Genomic DNA, 17616 nt, shown 5'->3' with positions numbered 1-17616 from the left:
CTCCAATGAAAGTGTGCAATGCGAAAGCTTATTGTTATTTTTGAAGGGGGTGTGTAGGGATTTAACCCCCATGACTGTCTTGAACACCACTCCAGGTGTGATAATTCAGTCAGAACCTCAAAGAGGCATTAGCTACCCGTGTAAGCGTATGGAGTGTCATTTTAATGTTCTGTATCTTTGCCGTGCCTCCACCTTTTTTGATGAAAAAGTCTATTTTAAAATTTCTAAGAAAATATTTAACATAATAAGATGATGAGTCAGAGGTTTGAAAAAGCTAAAAAGGGAAGATGTAGTTAAATAATGCACCTCTTTTATTTTTTAGCTACATCTGACTCATGACATATAATGTATTCGGCTAAGTTCAAAGTTTTCTCTTACAAAGAGAGTTTTATGAAACAACTCTTCTTCAGACTGGTTTTTACTTCAATTATAGTAGCAGGTTTTGGAGTTTAAATCATTAACAACCTCTGAGTGAACTTTTATCCAAATGACTGCAAGTCACAAAGAGAACAGTCCTCTTTCACCAAGTACCTTTTGTGCTGGAGTGAGACCCGTCCTTTTCTATTTTTCCCCTTTATGTCTCTCTTTGAAGAAAGATGTGTGATTTGTAAAGTAATGAAAGTATGTATCAGTTAATGAAAACTGCTATATTGAACTCACAATGCAAACTGGAATTGCTTCAAGGTAAGCTTCACATACCTGCATTAAAGCAGGGAAAAAAGTAAATTTCAGAAGTCAAGATTGCTGTAGGAGTATCATGTAGCAGTTAAATCGACCATCAGGGGTGACCTAATCTTATTTTTCCTCCTTTGTCAAGGAGCTGTAATTTTCATTTAGGCAGCCTTTTCCAGTTTTAACTCCACTGGACACTCCAAAACGGGGCACTTATTCCATCAACCTAGTTATTGATGTCACCATATGTTATTTTTTAATTTTTATTTTTGTTATTTTTATTGTAATGTTTTTGGAGAGTGCGTGGAAGACTGTCACCTCCACAGACTTAAGGTGAATGTGTGAGAGAGTAATTCTCTGAGTGCCAAAACCCTGAAGAATTTATGTAGTTTAATCAACAAAAGAAAGTTACGAGAGAAACCTATTTTCTCTCGAAAAATCAGTAAGAATAATGAAATAATCGTTGTTTCAAGAGTGGGAAAAACTTTTTTTCCCCCTAGATCTGGCGAATAGCGGGATAAATTTGAAGAAGTCCATCCCACCCCCGCACGCGCGCCCCCCATTCTTTCCAGACAGAGCGGTTGCAAATCCCAGCCTGAGTCCGCCCTGGGAGCCTTAGGGCACCTTCCTCTTTGCTCTGTGTGTGTGTGTGTGTGTGTGTGTGTGTCTAGCTCTCGCTCTTTCCTTCAGTCTGTGCCTGTGTGTGTGTGTGTGACAGAGAGAGAGAGAGAGAGAGAGCGCGAGAGGAGAGAGAGAGCGAGAAAGAGAGCGAGAGAGAGAGAGAGAGAGAGAGAGCAAGAGAGCGAGCTGTGAGCTGTGCTGCCGCCGCCGCTGCCCTTTGATCCCGACATTAGTGTTAGGGGCTCGGAGACACAGAGCGCGGCCATAGACACCGACGCACCGGCACTCATTTATTTATACCTCCCATCACACACACGAGCATAGGACACACACACACTCACACCTATTAGATCCGTTTCCATTGAAGAATATTACGCTCGGGGACAAGCCAGGTGCACGACCAAAAAATTAAAAAAAAAAAAAAGGAAAAAAAAAAAAGAAAGGAAAGAAAAGAAGAAAACCCTTCTTCTGGCTCCAGGAAACAAGCTTCAACCCATTGCACACACCGGAGAGAAGGGGTTTCCCCCTGCCCGCCCGCGCGCCCCCCAACTACCTCCCCGCTCCTGCCAGTGTCTGCCTCTCTGCCCCCACGGGGGTTTATTTGATCTCACATTAACCAAGGAGGAGAATGTGAGAAAAGGGGGAAAATGCCCAGGAGGAAGCAGGAGCAGCCCAAGCGCCTTCCCTCACGTAAGTCATCCCTTCTCCACCTCCTCTCGTGCCATTTTCTCGCCCTCCCTCTCCTCTTTCCCCTCCGCAGCCTCCTCCGTTGTTTTCTGCATTAGTTTAGGGTTACAGAGGTGAAACTGACAAAGACACAGCCCGGGTTACTCCTCGTTTAGGTCTATGCTGAGGCAGCCATGTTGGTGATGATCAGCCCCGTGCCCTTTCTATTCTCTCTCTCTTTTTCTTTCTTTCTCTCACCCCCCCCCCTTTTTTTTCCTTGAGATCGGGCTTTTTTCCCTTTTCCCTCCCCCTCCCCCTCCTCACTCCGGGTTGCTGGGGGGAGGGGGCAAAAGAAGGGAGGAGGGGAGTAGTGTGGATGCCGGGGTTTTTTTAATCGGGGGTGGAGGGGAGGTGGGAGAGGTTGGAATCTTTTTAAACAAGAAATTCCTTGCGGATCCCGGTGCCTGAGGGTGCGGGGGTCGGGGCGCGCGGAGGGCTGGGGGCCGTGACATGGCGTTTGGGGGTGTCGGGGCGAGGGCGCGCGGCCGCCTGCCGAGTACGGGATCCAGGGAGAGGTCCGTCTCCGGCTAAAGGTTGCGCCGGGGCTGGTCGGGCCCGGAGCCGCCGGCGGCAGCGGCGGCGGCAGGAGCAGGAGGCGGAGGTGGAGGAGGCGGCGGCGGAGGAGGGGAGTCGGGGGCGGGCGAGGCGGGAGCGGCTGGGAGGGTGTGGGGGCACCGCACACAAACACACGGGTACACACGCGCCGCCGGGCGGCTGCTCCCGGGGCGCCGGGGCGAGGGGGCGCGCCGGGGCGCGGGGGCGCGGGGCGGCCGGGCTGGGGGCGAGGCCCGGCAGCGGCGGGCGGATGTGGGGTGCGGGAGCTGCGCCGAGGCGGAGGCAGGAGGCAGGGCGGCTCGCGGCGCGCGAGGTCCCTGCAGAGCCGAGGGGAGGGAGGAGCAGGGCTCCTGGCCGCAATAAAATGCGGGGTCAGTCGGAGCAGACGGAGCCGGGCGAGACTCGGGCTCTCAGACCCCCCTCCCCGGCGAGCCTGAGCAGAGTCCAGGACTAAAGTGCATCACAGCCCTCCCCGGCTGCAGCCACACACCAACTGGAGACACACACCGCCGGCACGGCCCGGTCCCCTTCCCCTCCTCCACCCGCGCCCCTGGTCCCTCTCCGCCCTCCCTCCGGCTTTTCTTTGCGAGACTCTTAACTTTTCCCCCACTCCCTCTCCAGCTCACACCCCCCCCCCCATCTTTCTCCGCTTTGAGTGTTCCGAGATGCTGCTAAAGCTAAAAGTGAAGGAGAAAGAAGCAACTAAAAATATCCCTCGGGGCCGCCCGGCTCCTTGAATGCAGGGAGGAGGGGGCAGGGGAGAAGGCGTGGGGCGGGGTGACGGGGAGGAGGGGACGCCGGAGGCGCCGGAGGGAGGGGTCGGGGGAGACGGAGGGTCAATTTCTCTTCTCTCCCCCCGCACTGCTCCTCTCTCCCGGCGGTTTGGCGCTGCTTGGAGCCCGATCCTGCAAAACCCGGGCTGGGGGCGGGAGCGGAGCCGGAGCGCCCGCCCGCCCGGGTGTCAGGCCGACGTGGTCGGTCACCTGAAGTTCACGGAGGGTGGGGGAAGGGTTAAGGTTATGGTGTCTCGGGCTGGGGTTGTGTGTGAGCGTGTGCGTTTCCGCTGCAGACAGGCAGCGCGATCGATCTCCCCCTCGCGAAATCTCCGCGGCGGTGCCTGCCCGGGGGACGCGCAGGGGGCGCGGGTGGCTCGGGCCGGGCGCCCCCGTGCCTCCGTGTCACCCGGGCCGCGGCCGAAGTGGCGAGCAAGGGCACTCGCAGGCAGCCCGCTCCGCAAACATTCCTCTTTCTTTCCCCTTCCCGGTACGCAGGAGTCGACGCACAGGGCTTGGGTTGTGCTTTTTTTCCCCTTCCTTTAAAAAAAAAAAAAAAAAAATGCCCCTGTGCAGTCCTTTCTTCGCCTGCCCGCTAGAGGTTCTGAGGATAATATCACATATGTAATATATATGCACATAAAATCATTCGCAGGCGCCTGGGTGTGTAGAGAAATTTTGTGCGAGGAAGGAGAAGGCGGCGGAGTCGGGGAGGGCGAGTTGGGAGGCTCCGCGCTGCGATTCACAGAAAACTCGCAGCAGTTGGTGGAAGTGTGTGCGTGCACATGGCCGGCCGGCCGCAGTTCCCAGCTCTTTTCGGGGGCGTTTGGGGGCAGGGAGAGGAGGCAGGAATCCTGGGGGGGCGTCGGGGGAGGCTTGCCCTGCTCGGACAAAATGGGCTTCAGTGTTCTCTGCGAACTTGCCCTTAGATGGCAACTTTGGGCGCTGATGAGCTTGTGTGCGAAAACCAGGGCGGTGAGGTTATTTGGTCATTTTCCTTTCTTCTTAAAAAAAAACCTTGGCGGGGTGAGAGGGAGGGTAGGAGGGGAGAAGGGATTTATCTGCTCGGTTGTGACGGAGATGGAACGCCTTCCCTCCCGTTGTGGGTAGTGCAGTCGGGCAGCTGCAGCGTGCCCTGCTGCTGACCTTGACCCTGACCTCGTGCGACTACCCTCTCCGTCTGAGAGGAAATTCAGGCTCCATTTTAGCTCGTGTGTTTTGGTGGGCCTCTCCAGTGCGCTGGGGCCTGGTGATTAAGTTATATTTTGAGAGTGGTCTCTCCCACCCTGTTCTCTAATTGAATACTGTTATCCACTCAAGTTAAAAAAAAAAAAAGAAAAAGAAAAAAAATCAACTCCTTCTCTCAGTCACATAAAGCCACTTTTACTGAAGTAAAAAGCAATAACCTTTTGGAAACACTGTAAAAGTCCCTCCAGTTTTTAAAGAGAAGCCTAATTTGTGAAGCTTTCTCCACTTACCTTTGGTTTGAATGGATTTTTGTGGATGTGTGCTGCCTGCTTTAAGCATAGTTTACACATGTTTTGTGAGCAGTTTGCATTTGAGCTAAGAGCAATTTCTGGGCAAATGGTGTATTTTGCAATTCAGACATAGTAACCCAAGGCTTGCTAAGTGCTGAGTGAGTCTTGAAAGAACTTGCAGTGAGGTGGACTTTGGTCAAATTAGTGTTAATTTGTATTTAATGTAGAATATAATTGTAGCCCTAAATTCCAGTTTTAATGCTAAGTTCTTTGTTTATTTGTTTGTTTATTTGTGTGCGGTGGGGGGGGGGCGGCCGGATTTTTCTTTCCCTGGAGAACCGTTTTGTATCAAAGTTAAAATATAGAGAGTTGGGAGTTGATTGCTCTAATAGACTGTCATCCTGAGTTTTTAAGAAGTTATATAGGGGCCGACTTAACATTTCTCCATAAAAGAAAGGAGTGATATGCGTGGGTTTCAGGGTGGGAAAGGTGGGAGGGGGAATGAGATGGGGAGCATTGCTTTTGAAACCAAAAAGCCTTCTGAGTAAACACAAGTGCTTAAAAGCCACTATTGATGTAACGTTTTTAGAATTTAGAGAACCTGTAAACACATTTAAGAAGTTCAAATTAGACTACAAGAAAAGAAACTTGTGATAACTGCATCTCTAGAAAATTTAGGATGCTTTCCACTTCCTCTTAGGTTCCCCCCTTGCCTGTGTACCCCTCCCCCCATAAACCATTGCTACTAATAAACTCTATGTGTTAGTAAATATGATACTAGCCAGCCACAGTGGGGAATCTCCAAAGCCCACAGTCCTCCCACCCTATAGCACAGACACCAGGGAACCTGGAAGTTCCACCCTCCAGTAGATTAGTCCTGGAAATCCAGACTAGCACTTGGTATTATCTGATACCAAGTCTGGGGTGAGCCTCAGCCCCTGGCACGGAGTCCCAGCAATTCCCCAGGCTGGGCTTCGTTCTGCTAAGGTTTCCTAGCTCCTTCTGTTCAACTAGACACCCATGGGACTGTTCAGAACCGAATTAGCTTTGGGGATGGGCGAGCCTTTAACCTGACACTACTAACCTAAGCGTTAGATTTCTGATTTAAAATTCTACACAGTCCTTTCCTCCTGGGCCTCTGAAGTAAGTGTGTGTGTGTTTGTTTTTGTTATGTGGGCCTCATACATATGCAGAAAAACAAATGGACTGTCCTATAGAATTGAATGGTGATCCTACTGGCTGCCAATCAAAAAGGCGAGCTGCGCTAGCTTTCGGAGATGACCCCCAACCAAGGGTGTTAAACCTAAACTATTTTTGAGAAGTGGATTTCAAAATTATTATTCAAACTAAAGCCTTTATTTCTTGGCCTAGAGCAGTAATTATCATTTTGGGATTTAAATACGACTCTGCTGCAATTGATGGCTCTTTTACAAAAGTTCTTTCCATTAACGGGGTCTGATACCATGTTCCAAAAAAATGTCCTAGAGGTCCTTGGAGCTATACGATGTGCTTATCTTTAGCAGAATCCTGAACTGCAGAGTTTAAAAATGTTTGTCAGCCTGAGAAAGAGGAAGAGAGGGAAACTGATACGGTGACTGTTTGCCAGGCCTGGGGCTCGGCCCTTTGTGAACATCGTTCCATTTGGGATCACAAACTGGAGAGGGAAAGGGGTGTGTTTGTTGCATCTGTAAAACCTTTGACCATCGGTGCCATCAGCACTTTTAAGATTTCCTCATTAGCTTCAACTTACCCCTAAACGGGTATGAGTTTAGATTCTCTTCTGTTTATCATTGGAAAGCTGCCCGATGCCTATTCCCGAGGGGGAGCACAAAGGAAAAGTTCATAAAACAGTTGTTTTGTTATTCCAGTATTTTCACTGTTTACTCAGTTGTGGGTCAAGACCAGAACAGGTTATTGTGTTCGTCGTGAACAAAACTTTAAAAATTATTTCTTGCTTTCTAGTAAAATTGGGAAACAAGATGACTGAAAAGCAACAGGATCCCTTATTTTTATATTTTTATGGGTCTTTCTATGTCTATTGAAAGATAGAAGGTAGAAGATTGAACCCTTTCCCTTACTTATTCTTATTAAATTTTTTCAGTGACCAGACAGTACCTCCTGACTAGGACAGGAACCATGGGGAAGTTTTTAAAATCTGAAATAGAAAAGTATTTCACTTTGGATGATTCTGGGGTACCACAAAGCAGGCTTGCTTGATGCTGGGCAGAAGTGCCTATCCGTTCTCCTGAAAGAAATCCATGTATTCCTAATACAGTAAGTAGGGTCCACTGAGCTTTGCTGTTAAAATAAGGAAGATAGCTCAAAATCGCATTCCTTCTAATGCTGCAAAATAGTTTGTAATAAAGAAATTGATTTTTAATTTGTCTACGTGTTGCCATCTCGCTCTGGGGATGACACAGCTGGTGTGAACTGACAAGTCTCCTGCACCAAGTGTTAATAAATCACGTTGGGGAAGTAGAAATTGGACAGCTTTTGGCCAGTGTTAGAGCTTGCTGTGCATTTGAGTTTTTAGAGTCTTTGAATGGCCTGTTAGGAGAGTTCCTAGGGAGGTGTGGAAAGTCTTGATCTCGCGAGGCTTATAAAATTAGATGGACAAAAAGGCTGTGGAAACAGCCAAGGGATCTTATTGTACTGATGGAGTAACCAGGCAGGCTTCTCCTGGGGTCACAAGTTGGTTTACAATACAAGGATTAATTAATTAATGTCAAGATGTCCTTGTAGGAAGGACCAGATTCGAAATGTGTAGGTAAAGCAGTTTATTTAGTAATCCCAGTAGGTCAGATTGTGTCTGAATGACTTCGTTTCCCTGAAGAGAAAAACTCATCCGGTAGCACTAACCCTGGTCACTTCGTGCAAAGTGGTGTCTTTGGACTCAAAAGATGATAAGGTGCGAAGGAAATGATGGTGGAGCCCAGATTGTCAGAGTGGAAAAAGCTCTCTTGGCTTCCGTGACTGGTCAGTAATGCCCTCTGTGAAAGCTGAGGGCAGCTTAGTCCTGGGAGGAGGTTAATATATCCTTTCGCTTTCCTCGTTTGAAGTTGCCTCGTCTCTCCTCCACTCTTCCTTTTTAAATATCTGGTGGAGTATTAGGACAGGAGGACCGAAAAACAAACACAACAGGCTGGAGCTCATCTCTCTATTCTGAGTGATGTGTTAGTAATTTTCTATAATTTAATCAGACTGATCGCAGAACAGGATAATGAGAGTGTGACCTACAAAATAGGACTTTTGGGGGCGTGAAAGGCTTTCTAGCAGAAGGTTTTTACAAGACCATGAGCTTTGTGGTGAAGGAGTAGATTCTGAGTTTCCTCTTATCTGAAAGAAATCCGGACCAGGCCTAGTGATGGGAAGACATGTGGGGGGGTGGTTTGTTTTTTGGTTTTTTATCCATCAGATTTCGTTACTGCTTTGGCCTCAGTAAAGGCACTCTAGAATCACATTTTAGAGATGCAGATTGTCAGTGAAGATGCTGTGTCCTGTTTCTGATGGGCTCTTTTCTATTTCCTACTTTCTAGGTGTAGCTCAGTAATGCATACCATCTAGGGCCATGTGTACAAAATACTTTATGGTTTATGGTAGCTGAAATGTCTTTCGTCATATTTTACAAGAAACTAATGTGCAAAGCACGAACCTTAGAAATAGGTAAGAGATTTCATGGGCTGAAGTTTCTAGCTGCTTTCCCCCTTCTGTTTAGGAGCAAGTTTTGTATTTCTATCCTCCATCTGTACATTACATTTTTATGATATTAGAGAATAGTATATATGCCTAGGTGCTGAAGCAGGGGCCTCTCAGATGGCTTTATCATTCCCCAAGGACCCACCTTGGGATAGAATCACTGCAGTTACAAGGTAGTTTCATAAATTAAAATCAGACTGGCTTGATACTAATCTTTAGCTACATGGGTGCATATTGCTGTTTATTTTATAAGAGTCAGCCTCACTGCCTGTGTACACACACACACACAGACACACACACACACATACACAGAATCTGCACTGTAGCTAATTTTATAAAATGTACAGTGATACACGCCCACGGTCTGAAATCAGCATGAGGCCTTTAGCCACTATGTTTTTCACAGACTGACCCAGAGTTATAGTAAATGCAGCAGATTCTGTGTGCCTAAAAAGGATATTGTTTCCAGCCTTCCATTCCCTTCTTGTTAAAAAACTTCTACCACTGAAGCTCCCTCGAGTTCTTAAATGACTAAGGCTTAGGTACTCTTGCTTCTGTTTTTAAGAAATTCCAAGTTCAGCCAAGTTCTATCTCCCAGCAAGGAAGGAATGTGTGGACCTTCTCCGAGGCTTGCGCCTGAAAAAGCCAACCCCAAAATAATCCCTCTCTCTCTCTCCCTCTTTCCTGTAATTTCTCCATGGGTCAGAAAAGTGGTTAGAGCCCCATTAGAAGTGAGTGGTGAAGGGAAAAAGGCGAAGGGTGAGAGAAATGTGTGTCTCGGGATGAATTGTTTGGAGTGCTCTGAAGAGGTTGGCTTTCAAAGGGGAATGGAGAAGGCCAGGGAGGATGGTCTTTTCCATGATTGATCAGCAGCAGCCTGCTTAACTGTGCTTTTGAAACAAGCTACTGGACTTGAGGAAGGTGATAGATTTTTCTAAAGTTACGTAGTGCCAGTGTCTTGGGTTGTCTGGTGGTATATTTTATTTATTTACTTGTTTTTATTATTATTGGAGTATAATTGCTTTACAATTTTGTGTTCGTTTCTGCTGTACAGTAAAGTGAATCAGTTATATGTATACCTGTATCCCCTCCCTTTTGGACCTCCCTCCTATCCACCCCCCATCCCACCCATCTAGGTTGTCACAGAGCACCGGGCTGAGCTTCCTGTGCTTTACAGCATGTTCCAACTAGCTATTTTACGCATGGTAGTGTATATATGTCATTCCTAATCTCCCAATTCGTCCCACCTTCCCCTTCCCCACTCTGTGTCCACAGGTCTGTTCTCTACGTCTGTGTCTCTGTTCCCGCCCTACAAATAGGTTCATCTGTACCATTTTTCTAGATTCCACATATATGCGTCAATATATGATATTTTTCTTTCTCTTTCTGACTTATTCACTCTGTATGACAGACTCTAGGTCCCTCCACATCTGTACAAATGACCCAATTTCGTCCCTTTTTATGGCTGAGTAATATTCTATTGTATATATGTGCCACATCTTCTTTATCCATTCATCTATCGTTGGACATTTAGGTTGTTTCCATGTCCTGGCTATTGTAAATAGTGCTGCAATGAACATTTGGGTACATGACTCTTTTTGAATTATGGTTTTATCTGGGTATATGCCCAGTAGTGGGATTGCTGGGTCATATGGTAGTTCTATTTTTAGTTTTTTAAGGAACCTCCATACTGTTCTCCACTGAGGCTGTATCAATTTACATTCCCACAACAGTGCAAGAGGGTTCCCTTTTCTCCACACCCTCTCCAGCATTTACTGTTTGTAGATTTTTTGATGATGCCCATTCTGACCAGTGTGAGGTGATACCTCATTGTAGTTTTGATTTGCATTTCTCTAATGATTAGTGATGTTGAGCATCCTTTCATGTGCCTCTTGGCCATCTGTATGTCTTCTTTGGTGAAATGTCTATTTAGGTCTTCCACCCGTGTTTTAATTGAGATTTTTGGGTTTTTTTGATATTGAGCTCCATGAGCTGTTTGTATATTTTGGAGATTAATCCTTTGTCCATTGCTTTATTTGCAAATATTTTCTCCCTTTCTGAGGGTCGTCTTTTTGTCTTGCTTATGGTTTCCTTTGGTGGTGTATTTTTAAAAGTTTTTGTTGTTGTTTTGTAACGAGAGAGAGAAAATATCATGTGATTTTTGCCCTCTTTTCACTATGTCTACTGTATGCAGTACATCTTAAGTAAAAAACGGAGACCGTACATGCTTTTTAAGGTCATAGAGTAGTGGTCCAGTGTACAGGCTCTGTTGCCAAGCTGTTTAGATCTGAGCTCTGACACTAACTAGCTGTGTGACCTTGGGCAAATTACTTAACTTCCCTGTTCTCTGGTTTCCTCATCTTTCAATAGTGATAACAGTCCCTATATCATAGGGATATTGTACGTATTAATTGAATACCTATATAAATGTCAATATTATGTACACACACAAAGCCATACCTAATTAGTGGCTGCTTTGTAAAAAGAGCTCAAGAAAGATTAGCTATTATTAAGTATATGAAATGTTTCCATTTGCTTAGTTTGTGATTACACTGTAGGCATATCTGACTCAGAACTTTTTGGTGATGTCTGTGTTTATTATTATTTAAAAAAATTTCCATAGAGTAATTTCCATAGAGTAATAATACGATATGGTAAAATTCTTTTCTAAGGCTATATAATAAAATTCTTTTATAAGGCTATATAATAGGGCTTGACAAGTACTTGTTTCATAGGCCAACAATATTACTTTAGACTTTTACTAGAGGAACAAGTTCCTCTGTGTGTATGATTTGACTGAATTATATCTAAATTGTGTAATAATCATATGGATTTTGACTGGGTTTTACTGTAAAGTGATGATAGTAAATCCACATTCCCAGACTTTCACTGAGATTCAAATGAGAAAATAAGTGTTTAATAAAAGTTTATTTATTCATTGATTTACCAGTCAGTCCACTGATTAAAATTACCCAGGGGAAATTTCTATTGGGTTTTCTATGTGTTACATAGGTAATAGTTCAAATTTTGCACAGAAAGAAGGAAAGACAGGTTCTGCTGTTTCTAATTGCAGAGGTCCAAACCAAGAGAACATTAGATGATTTAGGGTTCTTTTTAATTTTAATTTTATATTGGAGCATAGTTGATTAACAGTGTTGTGTTAGGTTCAGGTGTACAGCAAAGTGATTCCGTTATGCATATACATGTATCTATTTTTCAAGAATTTTAAAAGAAGGATTGGGGTATGTGTGTGTTGTATGTGTGTGTTGTGTGTGTGTTATGGATGATATTAGAAGTCACAAGCTAGTGGCCTACTGATATGTTTTGCCCCATACAGTATGTTTAAAAACTCGAGACAGCATTTGGAAATGGTCGGTTTCACATACAAATCCAGATTTCCAACTTCTTCTGAAAACTTGGACGAGCAAGCAGCACCAGGCCACCTCCCCACATGGCAGCAATCTGCTGCAGTCGGTGGCGGCTGTCTCCCTTCCCTGGCATGTGCTCGCCAGTCTGCCACAGTTCCTGCCACTGGGCTGCCGTGTCCCCGTCTGCATGTACATCTGTCCACCCCCGTGAAGTGTCTTATCTCCCAGCCCCCACAGGCGTTTGGATTAGAAACTGTTCTATATTCCCCAATATTCTGTAATCTTTTAATTCATCACTGAAGCTAGGGTGCTATAAACCACATCCTATGACACTATCAGGAATCTGTCGAGGGTCGGGATTAAGATCCTGGTACTAGACGCGTGAGTTCGATCCTGGCTGTCCCACGTTTTGGCTGTGACCTTGGCAAGTTTCTACAGTTTGCCTGTTTTCTCATCTGTAAATTGGGAAAACGTCGTAGGTCCTATGGGGACAAAGTGAGTTCATACGTGTAGATATTTTGATTCGTGTCTGGCACATAGTATGTGCACAATAAATGCTGGCCACATTAAGACACTCGAGGTGTGAATTTCTTTCTTTTCTTTTTTATTTTGTGAATTCCTTTCAACTAAGGATCCCAGTACGATTGCTTTAACTGTGCTGTGTAATCAATCAATGACAACTATTGTTGCCTCTCAGTTTCTGATCATAATGAGCCAACCCAGTGGTTCTCTACCCTGGTAGCCCATTATAATCACCTGGGAGATTTAAAAAATGCAAACGCCCCCCAGATATTTAAACTTAATTGGCCCAGAGTGGAGTCTGGGCATGGACATCCTTTAAAAGCTCCCCAGTTGATAACAAATGGGTAGCAAGAGTTGAGGACCCTTGAACTAACCAGAACTCCCACTCTGGGCTGATGCCATGTCAGCCAAAAATAAAGGCATGATTTTGAGTCTGGGCAGCTTATTGATGAGAATCTGTTAAACTCTTAAAACCTTTAAAAATAGCTCATGGATCTGAATAATTGACTCCAACTCCTCCAGATCAGAAACCAGAGGTTCAGGGAAGGACCTGTACTAAGCAGGAGACACAGATTCTAGTCTTCTCTGTTACCTTCTCCCACCACAATCACCAGGGTTTCTCACTAGTGTTGTGACCTTGGGTAAGTCACTTGGCCTCTCTGTACTTGCGGAGTGCCGTCTTGTAAAATGGATAACAGTACATTAGCCACACCTTCTCTTTATATAATGCTTATATAAACATTTTCGTCGATACCATCTGCCTGTGAGGCAGGCAGGGAAGAGCCCCTCCTCTTACCAATTGGACAGACCTGGAAACTGGGCCACAGGGAGGAAGAAACTAGCTTGAGAGGTCACTGGAGCGAGTACTATGAAAGGCTGGAGCCCTGTGAAGGGCAGGTGTCTGGGCTCAGAGCTGCTCTGAGGTCTGTGAAACCTTCACGGGGTCTCAAGCTTGAAGGATATGCCTTCACCACCTGCACCTCCTCTCAGACCCTCCACTGCAGGAGGCCCCCCAGGTGCTGATGGAACACATACGTTGCCCTGTGATTCACAAAAACTTGTGCCACCAATCATATTTCTTTCCTCAAAGATTTATTTTGACCTTAGACTAAGCAGAGGGTCATAGAATAGAGTCACATGCAGTGATGTACTTTCTGGGGTCTGAATTATGTGCTCCATGTGGAGAACACTGCCTTCATGTAATGGCCTAGAATTGTGAGTTGTTTTCTATTCTGTGCTTGTTTGGCCCTACTTGTTAACCCAACAATCCTCTCTGGAGCATGAAACACAGCTGTATTTGGAAGGAAACAAAGTGTGGGACACCCTATGCTTCAGGAAATTTTCTGGAAATGTGCTATAGGATTTCTCCCTTTTAGGGGAAAGCAAACCTCCAATAATAACTTACTGGGTTTTGATCTGACCTTAAGAAAGAGGGAAATCAAATTATAGTGAGCTGCTTTCTGACATTTATAGGAAGAGAGGAATTCATAATCTAGAAGTAGGGCTTGGGTTGGCTGGATGGCTAGATCACAGTTAGAAGTGCTGTGTACCAGTGGCTACTCAAATACATGTTGATACATGAGAAATATATACAAAAGAGAAGAAAAGAATACATGTATTTTATTTTATTATTTTTTTCCTTTCTTTTTTTATTAAGTTTTATTGGAGTATAGTTGCTTTACAATGGTGTGTTAGTTTCTGCTGTACGGCAAAGTGAATCAGTTATACGTATACATATATCCCCTCGTTTTTTGGGTTTCCTTCCCATTTAGGTCACCACAGAGCATTGAGTAGAGTTCCCTGTGCTATACAGTAGGTTCTTATTAGTCATCTATTTTATACGTAGTAGAGAGTACACGTATTTTAAATATGACTCGTGTACTCCATGAGACTGGAACCATGGAAATCACAGATATTAACTGTTTATTAATTTATTCTTAAAAATCTATATTGGCTTTTAATGACAAAAGGAGTGCATGTTTAGTATAAATAATTAAAGCAGTGTAGGAATATTTATAGTAAGATGTGAAAGTCTCGTTTCCCAACTTACACCCCCAGAGATAACTGCTATTAATCAACAAGCAATATTTAAAATTCAGCCACCATTTGAAAAATGGATGCATTTCAGCAGAGTTGGCTACATTAATGTAAGTACTGAATTCAGGACAAGGGTGATAACATTGGCCTTGTGAACTGGTTAGATCACATGCATAATAGTGAATCCCAGATTGAGTGCCCTGATTTAAAGGGGGACATTGATAAACTGCTCACCAGAAGGGAGGCAACTAGAATGTTGCAAGCTCTTGAAATCGTCATGTGAGGAATTTACTATTGAGGCAATTGGGAGTACTTAATTCGAAGAAAAAAGTGAGGGTGGATAAGAATTGTGCATGGTAGCTACATTGAAATATATGAAGTTCTGTCAAGTGAAAAAGGGAGTAAACTTACTCTGAATTGTCATTCATCCTAAATTCTCACCTTGTGTCTGCTAACTGATACTTGATTCATCCATCCATCCATCCATCCATTCATTCATTCATTCATTCAGGCAGCAGTAACTGAGTGCTTCTGTGCCAGGGATTAAGGATCTGTGGAGCTGAACAGAGCATGGTCCCGGCTCACAAGGATCTCAGAGCCAAGCAGGCAGAGAAGGAGATGGAAACAAATAACTAAAATTCAGCTTGAAAAGTATTTTCATAGATTTCTGAAATGCTGAGCAGAAAACAGAGACTAGGACCCACAGGGTAGAAGTTATAGGGAAGATAACTTTGGTTTCTTAAGATAAGGGCCTGTTGAATAAATAAAACTGCCCTCAAATGAAACAGAAGATCTTGTGTTTACAAAGAAGTTGGCTCCACCACCTGTCAAGGGTGATTTTTTTAAGGACTGCAAGTAAAGAGGGGGTGAGACGGGGTGCAGAAATGTTGAGAATTCTATCGAGCAAATGCTTCTTTGCCTGGTTTCTCTTATAAAACAGGAAATCTGCTCCTACAGCGGGGAGAAAACATCTTTCAGTATGGTGAATTGAAAGCCTTTTGGGAATAAGGATACATGGATGTCAACACACATTAGAGCAGCGAGGATTTGTTCAGCTGAGGGTTGGAGTCCCTACTTGGTGCTCATTCATTAAGAAAAAGTTTTGAGCATTTACCTGGCTCATAAAAGTTGTATAGAATGCAGTCTGTGCTGACAGTTCTTTCAAATGTTGACACAAAACAATCACAGAGGATAAGTACAAATCAATATGCCAACAGGTACAAGACAATAATATATGAATTAGGTGTGTAAATGTTTGAGGAAACTCAGAGGAAGAGTGATGGGTAGAAGATTCTTGGAGAGGATTGGTACCTAAAGCATCCTCAAGGATGTGATGGATTTAGATCTTGAGACGAGAGAAGAACGTTCCAAGCAGAAGAAATACCATTAGCCAAAAGAGGTTGAAATAAACCAGAAGTAGGCAGGAGACACTAAGGAACTTCGTTCAACCAGAGCGGGCATATTGGTGATGTAAGGATAGGAAGTAGGAAAAATGTAGTAGGAGCTGGCCCAGGTGATAAGAGATTCTGCTGGTTAAGTTTAGTGTTTTGGATACAGCACAAAATCAACTGTGAAATTTGGTAGTTTTTCATTGTGCTGTAGATGGAGATGGAGGATGATGACCTGAAGGAAGAAATGGCCTTTTTAAGTAGGGAGGGCTATTGAAAAACCAAAGTAGATGGATGGCAGTGGCTGTGACCACTGAAGGTGTCCGAGAAGAGACCTGCCCCAGTGATGGGGTTCTCTGGGGCCGGTGCTGCAGACCCTCAGCCAGGGCTTAGTCCCTGCCCCTCCTCCAACCACCCCTTCCATACGTCTTTTGTTTCCTTTGGCAAAGAAAGCTCTAATGAAGCGTCTCCCTTTGGAGGTTGCAAAGTATGTGCCATTTACAAAAAAATAATATATCTAACATTCATACCTATATAATGAAGCATTATGGTTAAATGAACATTAATAAACCTACTGCCCAATCTAACAGATTTCAACGCTAGCAAATTTCTCCTGCTACCTGTTCCCATTTTCCTAAATTTTCTGTTGATCATTCCCCTAGCTTTTTCTCTATAGCTTTACCATATTTAGTTTCGCTTGTCTTTGAAATTTATAAAAATGTAAATGTAAAAGTATTAAAAAGTTGGCAAATAGCATGCATTCCGCACCTTGGATTTTCATCCAACTGTTACCTTTGTGCGATGTATTCATGTTGATGCATTTAGCCGTGGTGCATTCATTTTCACTGCTCCCTAGTATTGTACTGTAGAAACATACCACAGCGTGTGTGGTTTGTTTCTACTTTTTGCTGTTAGAATAGTGCTGCTGTGAGCATACAAGTACGTATCTCTTTGGCCTGAGTGAAAATTTCTCTAAGACACTGGTTCTCAAATATTTTGGTCTTGGGACCTCCTAAAAGTTATTGAGGACGTCGAAGAGCTTTTGTGTATATGCATTGTATCCATCTCTATATAGAATAACAGAGATTAAAATTGAGAAATTAGGGCTTCCCTGGTTGCGCAGTGGTTGAGAGTCCGCCTGCCAAGGCAGGGGACACGGGTTCGTGCCCCGGTCCGGGAAGATCCCACATGCCGCGGAGCGGCTGGGCCCGTGAGCCATGGCCGCTGAACCTGCGCATCCGGAGCCTGTGCTCCGCAACGGGAGAGGCCGCAACAGTGAGAGGCTCGCGTACCGGAAAAAAAAAAAAAAAGAAATTAAATATTTGTATTGTTAAAAATAATGGTTATAACCCATTATCTTTTCATTATAAATAGGATATTTTTATGAAAAATACCTTTTTCCAAAATCTTTAGTGAGAAGAGTGGTATCATTTCATAATTTTACAAATCTCTTTAACGTCTGACAAGATGATCATATCTGCTGCTGCATTCAGTCAATTGCAGCGTGTTGTTTTGGATGGAATATAGGAAGAAAATCTGGCTTCACACAGATATGTAATAGCCTTTTCAGATATTTACGGCTATTCTTTGGTACTTTGCCAAGATTCAAAAAGAGGGAGCTTCTTAAAGCTATCCCTTAGCTTAGTTCATTGTAATGTGGAATCTGAAACCATTTCCGTGAATTTTTTGTATTCAGTTTCATCAAAACCTACTGGCCTATACTGCAGTTTGAATGGATCATCATGTCTGTGCCATCACACGTGAGTTATTTGGAAAGGAT

At 44.3% G+C, this 17616-nt stretch overlaps 1 protein-coding gene across 1 annotated transcript in view; it reads left to right on the top strand.

Annotated features, from left to right (window-relative positions):
• Positions 1-1462: 1462 nt before the first annotated feature.
• ZNF827 (zinc finger protein 827) overlaps positions 1463-17616 on the top strand; it is a 178900-nt gene continuing 162746 nt past the window's right edge. The window contains exon 1 of the mRNA XM_029235162.1: positions 1463-1983. Within this exon, the coding sequence (XP_029090995.1) occupies positions 1941-1983 (43 nt within the window). The 5' untranslated portion in view covers positions 1463-1940. The remainder of the gene's footprint in view (positions 1984-17616) is intronic.

Source organism: Monodon monoceros, unplaced genomic scaffold (genome assembly GCF_005190385.1).
Source record: "Monodon monoceros isolate NGI ecotype Baffin Bay Population unplaced genomic scaffold, NGI_Narwhal_1 Super_Scaffold_20, whole genome shotgun sequence".
NCBI lineage: Eukaryota > Metazoa > Chordata > Mammalia > Artiodactyla > Monodontidae > Monodon > Monodon monoceros.
The sequence above is the reverse complement of the archived record's forward strand: the minus strand, read 5'-3'. Positions and strand labels throughout refer to the sequence as shown.